The 8,046-nt window shown below is 45.0% G+C and overlaps 1 protein-coding gene across 1 annotated transcript; it reads left to right on the top strand.

The window, feature by feature from the left end:
• Positions 1-4,630: 4,630 nt before the first annotated feature.
• On the top strand, positions 4,631-5,937 carry PADG_11908 (uncharacterized protein; the record flags this gene model as incomplete). The annotated part of the gene is made up of 4 exons (XM_010762827.1): positions 4,631-4,713; positions 4,766-5,027; positions 5,096-5,219; positions 5,690-5,937. 4 exons carry the CDS (start codon positions 4,631-4,633, stop codon positions 5,935-5,937), a joined length of 717 nt encoding a protein of 238 aa, XP_010761129.1.
• Between the last annotated feature and the right edge of the window lie 2,109 nt (positions 5,938-8,046).

Here is an 8,046-nt window from a genome sequence, read left to right as displayed (position 1 = left end):
AAATAGTTAATGTGGGAACTTTCGTTCGAAATCAACAACAGCCTGTCGCTTCAACACCGGATGCGGCACCTGAGACTGCTCTGTCCCAAATCCCACTCGCGGCAACATTGACTGGCTGAAGATGGAAAAATTCTACGCATATTCATTCCATTGAATTGGATGTTTCAGCATAACTACACAATGGGGCATTTTCCCCCAAAATGATTCTGAAATCTGGGGCCAGATTTCCAATCCCTTTTGCCGTCAGACCACCTGGACCTGTCAACCCTTCCACTCGGTTGGCTTAATTTTGGCCCATGATGACCCAAGGTTCCACTCTCCACGGATAATCCCAGCTTCGAAGCAGCTTCCCACAAACTGCCGATCAATTTTCCTGCTCTTTCAGAATCGACAGGCCAGCCCTAACATTCTGCTGCAAACCTGGGAAGCAATCTCAAACTGTTCCCTGGAATCCAAGCAAGTATTATCTCCCGTGGTAGTTCTCCGTATATTCGGTAGATTATAGTTTCAGGTTTAGACATGAACGTCATCCCGATTGACCGATCACAAATATACCCAGGGCCTCTCCTCGTATTTTCTCAGCCTCGGAAGGACCACTTGAAATCTGTATCCCAAACCCTCCTCCGTCGTTGAATAATAAGTGTTGTTCTACCCCATACTAAATAATCATCTTGATCGGCTCTTGAAATCCACATTCTGTTGATTTCCTCGACCGGCGACAGAGTGGGCCTCGTCAAAGGATTCTTAGAACCAACCATCACCTGTTGAGTAAAGGTCCGCAGCGTAAATTGTGTTTGGCATCAAATAACAACTTTCAAACTTACACCAGAAGAAACGCCGCAGTTTCAACGGCCCGCGGCTCAAGCAACCGACCGGACAAGCCTCCATTATCAACAATTAGATCTCTCAGCGAGTTGGTTAACTCGAAACTATGGAGTTTCTACGGAGTACTACGGAGTTCTTTGCTAATTGCTGAAGTCCAAGCTAGGGGCTAGGGGTAGTGGCTTGCGCTGCATGCGGATGCTCCGGTTGGCCCCTTTTAGTTATTCCATGGATAGTTTCCAAAGTTAGCTTGAACCATGGGGCGACATGAATATGTCTCAAGGATCCGGCCGAATTTTGGAATTTTTTGGAAATTTTTTGGCACATTGGAACGGATCTGTTACAACCTGATGAGAACGCCCATTATTTGATCTTTCCCAATTACAGAACTACTTACAAGATTCCTCTGATGGCGCATGCTTTCTCCTCAAAACAATGATATACAGATCCCTTAGTGTACGGAGTAAGTAAAAGTCAGTGAGTGTGAATACAACTTGTGCCATTCTCTTCCGAGTTACACTCCGACATGGCCCTTCCCCCCCCTCTCCCGAAGTTACGAATGACCCCTCGCGCTGTAGCCTGCAGGGATTGGTTGTATAACTAGCCAACCACTCTCCCTGTCTCCAGGCGAATTTTCAGATTGGCAGAGTAATTTCATGTTTCATCTCTGCCGCGCTTCTATCTGGCCCCCTAACGCTGATCGATTCCTTATTCGAGCCCTGATATAGATAACCAAGAAAACATGTGCCAGTCTCCATGGATTCTCTCTTTATCCGCCTTCCAGCTGCAATGCCTGCCGGTTCAAGGGAGAAAACCAGGATTCGTCCACGAACATTCCATGAACTTTCTACTTATCTATGACCCAAAGAACCAACTCATTTCCACTCGTCGAATGACGAGTGCCATATCCTTATCCATTCCTATTTGTCCTCGTACTTTCTGTTGCTTTCTACTGGTCCCAGCACGCTGACTCAATTGACTTTGCCCCTTTTTTCCTTATTATTAACAAACTTTTTACAAAAATCCTGATTTGCGTTCCCCCTGAGTTCCGGGAAGCTTGACAGCAATAAATCAGGGGAATTAGGTTCCTACCCGCTTTCGTTTCCATGGATCAATCCCTCCACCCATGTTTCTTATTTTAAAGCTTCAGAATTATTCTACAGAATTGAAACATGCACCGTTTAACCAATGAGATGGACCAGATAGGTCATGTTGCTTTATGATAAATGTATTTCCCCATTCCATAAGCCCATTTTGAAACCAGATCTAACCCTTTCAAATCCTCTCCGAGTAGTCCTGGATCAACTTGTGCCTCTCAACTTTTAATTTTTTCAAGCGCTATGGTGCTATGCTATTGCTTTTACTGTTAATCAACTGGAACTTCTGGAACATGAGGTGGAGTGACTCCACTGTCAAACTCCCACTAGAAGACTTGAAACCGAAAATTTGTCCCAGAGAATCAATCCAGAATGACAGGTGTTTGATTCTATATCAGCACTTTTCTCATCCGTATGCCCATTCATCGTTCATCCAAGGGCTGTCACTTTCTCTTCCTCTTTACCACAAGCAAGATGTTTGCAAGATGTTTCCCTGCAACAGGTCTCTATTAGTGGGGAAGTTTTGAGCTCGTTCTAGTCGTCTACCCGGACCAACAGCTTCCATTGAGTTTTTAACTACGCGGGAATTGGGAGAAGCCATCTACCTGCCCAGGTAAATGGTATATACACCTTCAAAATATACGCTGCCTATGTGTCTATGGGATATCCCACAGGCGCTCATGTTCTAAAGAAAGAGGGAAATGACGAGGGATCTTCATGTTAGCAAAGGAACCCTATGCCCCACGTTGTCCGCCCATGATTTTTTTTGCTTCAATGCCAGCTAAATTGCTTTCATGAATATACATCGAGCATGGGTTTCTCTTTCCTCTCTCTCTCTCTCCCTCCCTCCCTTTTTTTTTCTTTTTCTTTTTTCTTTTTCTTTTTTTTTTTTTTTTTTGAAACCTCCCATACTCAAGCGAACGGTGCGTTGCGGATGGAAGAGGTGTTCAGACGCTTCATGTCTATAACCTTGCCCTTCCGATTTTCTGTCACGAATATTAAAAGCTACATCACCTCTCACGGGATAAGGCTGTCCTTGCTATCCGGTTGTACTTTCTATGTATTCGGCTTAGAGAGCACTGGGAGCCTCTGGTGATGCTAAGAGTAGTGGCTTGACAGTCCGAAGTGCTTCATCTTGAGTTCTCCATTATCTATTATGAAGTTTCTACCCAAAAGCTATGCTTCATGTCTTACACTGCAGTCATTGCGCTGCTTTATATCTCTTAATGAAAAGCGAACTCATGGGATAATAATATATTATATTGGTCTCTCAGGCTGCTTCGAGCTGAATGGTCTGAGAATCTGAAAAACTGCTCTCCAAATCCATTACTATACTCTATGGGGGCACCCCAGACCCATTCCATACCTTCGCTGCCTTCCTTTCCTCTTCATCTTGTCTTTTAGCCGTGTCTTCCTCACAGCCGCCATGCTTCATTCATGTCTTATTGAGCTCGACTTTCTTATTTTTTTATAGACATGGAAAAGAAGAGAGTATACATCTGCTTCATCTCACATCTTCCGAACAGAGATATTTGCTCTCATAACTTTATCATGCATGGTGCTTCTGTCACTGATACTGTCTGATATCATACAGATAGAAGTTATAAAAGTCATTCATCTACATCTGTTTAGGAAACAGGTGCAATTTTCTTTCTCTCTCGCATCTCAATTCTATACACTATCATGTCAACTTGATCAGGATGTATCTTATCATCTCAGGCATCTCACTCAGACATCAATGTACCCTCTGTGAACAAAACAGAGATACTAAGAATTTGTTATAAAGGACTAGACACCACATCATGACCCCCAGCGGAAAGGCGTTTTTTGTAGTGCTTTGATGCACACTCTCATCATATATTGCACGCTCTCATGGACCGACCACATTGGCCTCAGTCCTAGTCCAACCCCATATATCCCCCCCTCAGCCTTTCTGTCAGAACTCAAGTTTATTGATGTTTGAGGCCAGCCAGCTCTGTGTTCAAGGCGCCGGTTCTGGACCTGTGCATAAATATTCCTGCAAGTCTTCCTTGGATTGAAGAACCGGGCAAACCATAGCATAGGAGCACATTGGAGTTGAGTCTTGCGGACCGTCCGCTGTACCCGGAATCGGCTTTGCCTTGAAGACACTCACTTGGAGGCGTATAGCGGCTCCGTGGTCCACTTCTGTATTCCCCTAAGGAATACCTGCTGTTGAGGCTCACGCTGTTGAGGCTCACGCGCAGGTCCAAGATTACCCAACTAGATTGTGGACCCGAGTCTTCCTTGTTTATATGATGCTATCACGGCGTGCCCGGGAACATCGGATATTCTCGGTGTAGCACAGAGTGGCCTTTTTGCGGGAATTGGGGCGTTGGGGGAGGACCGGATTCTGGGCCGGAAGGCGGAGGTTTGGCCCCCTGAATTGACCATCAATTCAACACTGTCCACCTAGAGAATCAGACCACCTGGCGAGTTACCTGATTCCTTATTCATTCGTAAAAATTGTGTATCTCACATTTGTGCAGAGCAAACTGGACATCGCTGGACCGTCTCCCGATATTTTAGCATTGGATAAATGATCATCACGGTAACGATGATGAGAATTAAGAGACAACTTTTTCTGGACTAAAGAATCGATCGCGCTCACAAGAAGCTATTCCTTTGATCGAATCATCGCATCAGGGTCATGCACGGTACTGCCCCTGCTTTTGGAAACGTCATCCAGTGCAATGTTAGTCTCTGGAAAAGCGAATAGAATCGTATCTACGTATCTGCACAGTGTTCTTTTTCCAGGTGACTCCTTCGTCAATGAGTGTTAGATATAAATACGAAATAACTATATAATTAGCTAAACATATCAACAGATGTGTCAGAGGCAACCTTGGAAACAGCCATATTGAGACCATACCCTGGCCTGTTCTGGCCTGTCCTGCCCTACCTCCAAGGCACATCTCGCGTGAAAATGGAGAAATACCCAAGGATCATTGGGGGAAACCACATGGAAAAAATGGTGGAGTAGATCCGCAGCAGGATGATGTCCCGTTTAGCGATCCCTCTTATCAAACCGGCACATCTAACCAAGTTTTGCGGCTTTCGGGAACCTCAGGGATGTCAGGATCTGCCCAGGTTAGATACTTACGGAATGAGGATATCTAGCCGCGTGTATCAATAATGGTAGATATATATATGCTCAGGGAAGTGGGCTGCTCCACACCCACATCCTTCCCCTGGAACAGGAAAGAGATATTGACGACGGTGTTAGCTTGATTAAAATCCGTGCTCGAAGGATGACATTCCTTTCGTCTTGCAAATTTAGCGGTGTGACAACTGGATCCCATTCAAACGCTTCCAAATGGAAGCAAAGATGATTGTAGCCCATTGATACATCAGCCAGTGAATCAAGCTATCTTAGAGCAGATCACCAGTGGACCGCTTCCGCGTTAACCACCAGCTAGCACGGCGGAAGTGGACCCAGGACATGGGTGACTTGAGTTTTCAATCCTGGACCTGTGTTCAATCCAATCATATTTAAACAAGATATCTCGTGTCTTCTCAGGGGGGGGGGGGGGGGTGTAAAAAAAGAAAAGAAAAGAAATAAGGAAAAAAATAAAAATAAAAATCCCTGCAGTGGACAACCCCATGTAAGGCAGCCCCTATGCTTGCACTTTCGGCCGCTCGTACCCAGCAAGCAGTTAAAGTAGGCGAAGGCAGGTCTACTCCCTGATAGGGTGGAAACTGCATATTCAACAATCCAGGTTGGTCTCGGCATAGCTATTTTTTTTATCAAGTCCGCGGGAGAAGGGAGATGGTGAATGTTCGGAATGTGCTGCCAATAATCGACGATCAATCATGGGGGATGGATTGTCACAGTGCGTCCAGGTCGAGAGTTGCATCTCGAGAAGGTAACCTTAGAGCTTCAAAGGTGAGGTCGACGTTGATTGCATTAGCTAAATGGTGGGGAACTTATCGATATCGATCCAGGCGACGCGGACGGGGGAGGATCTGCAGAAAGCCTCCGCTGAAACCGGCTGCATAGATGTATATATATTCTTCCATTTTAGCATTCTGGTTGGTCATTCGTCTCCCTGACATATGCCATCCGCAATATCCTCAATGGCGCAGCTCCATCTGAAGTTAGAAGCCCGCTTCCCGCACCAAGTAAAAGCTCAGTCTATTGACGGGAAACCCATCTCTATTGAATCATTGCACTGAGATAAATAGATAGCTGTTGAACGAATGTTATCTTTTTATTGTCAGTATCAGACCAGGCGTGTCTAGCCTTGAGATGGATGGGAGGATTGCAAAGGAGAATGATTGCTTGTGATGATTTGGAGAGACCGGGAGTGAAACTCCTCACAGCGTAAAAAAGGTATGTCAACAGGAGAATGTATTATTTACGGTCAGTTCAATAACTAACGTTAGTTACCATTGTTTCATTATTATTGTGTGGAATCTGTACTCCGTAAAATAATCATAATGAGAATTGACTGCCAGTCAGGTCATTGTGAGCTGCTGTATGTAGCGACATGAGTGCAAAATACGACGCAAGGTTCCCTCATACGCCACCATCACCGTCACAGAGCTAGCGGAATAGCGGAAACACCGTTTGTTTTTCTTTTAAACATCTTCCCGGATGTTAATAACCTTGGAAGACTGGAAGAGAATTAAACCCCATACAAATGGGCTCTTAGTTTTGAAATTGCCATGCCACATTTTGCTGACACGGGGCTTGCAGCGTGCATGTTGCCTCGGGAAAAATCCAACAGATTTCCCGTTGACGTTTAGAAATTTCCATTCCATATTGCGCTTGATATGGAGGTTCGGAATGTCCGACAAAAGAGAAAACGAATGAAAAGTTCAATGAAGCTCGACTGTATTGGGCTTTATCGAAAGCTTCAATCGTTTACCTTGCGGTGTTTGTTTATTCGTTGCCGTACTGTACTGGTGTTCGTCCGAGGACCAGGGGGATATTGTTACCTCTGTATGCCGCTTCCCCATGCCCGTCATCCTCAAACATATTCGAAGACCAGTCATATAACCTGCCGAGAAGGGGCTTATATAGCCACGTCCATATGGTTCAGTCCTATCCATCGCCTTACCATGAGGAACGACACGCTAGGACGAGGATGTGCAGCATCAGTTCGCCAAGGATTAACTCATTTGGGAACAATATATGTCCAGAGAACTCAGGAAACAGTAGAATATCACAGGAGAACGCTACAAGGGAAGAAAATAGAAGAGCCCGTCGTGAACTTTCAAGCCTGATGAAGAAGATCGAAGGATTCTGCGAAAACCTGGCGGAAGTAAACTTTCTGCAGGGGCAGCGAGTTGAACTCTTTCAACATCGGAGGGGAGAAAAAAAAAAGAAAAGAAGAAAAACCCTCACACTCCGACGTCTTGTATGAGATAATATATCCTTGTTCAAATGGCAATTAAATGGAGAGGAAGGTCTCTACCATGTGAATGGCAATCTCATTCCGTCGACCTGGATGTTGGTGAGATTATAATTGACTTTTTTCCACTTTTCGGCTAGCAACCCATCCATTCCAATCTCTTTGTGATGGATAATGTTCGACAAAGGGATCTCTTAGATATCTTTGAGGCTAGTCCACGTCACTTTCTTATGAGCGAAAAAGGGTGGAATAGCCCGCTTTCTTAGAATTACTCCGTCAAATTACATGATGATATCGCTAGGTTCTTCCTTCGAATATATTTTTTTGTCGTGGAAGAAGATATATATATATATATAGCTGCCACCATTGCATCATTGGGCAGATTAAGTCTACGAAAAATACTCGGCATTGCCCCCGACAAAATCGTTTGGATGTCGAGCAGCATGAGCATGATTCGTGAGTCGTTGCCCGAGCTTTGGCTGTCAAACGGCTCACGAATCATGCTCATGCTGCTCGACATCCAAACGATTTTGTCGGGGGCAATGCCGAGTATTTTTCGTAGACTTAATCTGCCCAATGATGCAATGGTGGCAGCTATATATATATATATATCTTCTTCCACGACAAAAAAATATATTCGAAGGAAGAACCTAGCGACGAGGATCCTCCTGGGATTTGGGGGGGGTTTTTAAAAAAGGGGGGGTCCCCCCCCCCCCCCCCCAAAAAAAGGGGGGGGGCCCCCCCCAAAAATT

Source organism: Paracoccidioides brasiliensis (assembly GCF_000150735.1).
Source record: "Paracoccidioides brasiliensis Pb18 unplaced genomic scaffold supercont2.6, whole genome shotgun sequence".
NCBI classification, from domain to species: Eukaryota; Fungi; Ascomycota; class Eurotiomycetes; order Onygenales; family Ajellomycetaceae; genus Paracoccidioides; species Paracoccidioides brasiliensis.
The sequence above is the reverse complement of the archived record's forward strand: the minus strand, read 5'-3'. Positions and strand labels throughout refer to the sequence as shown.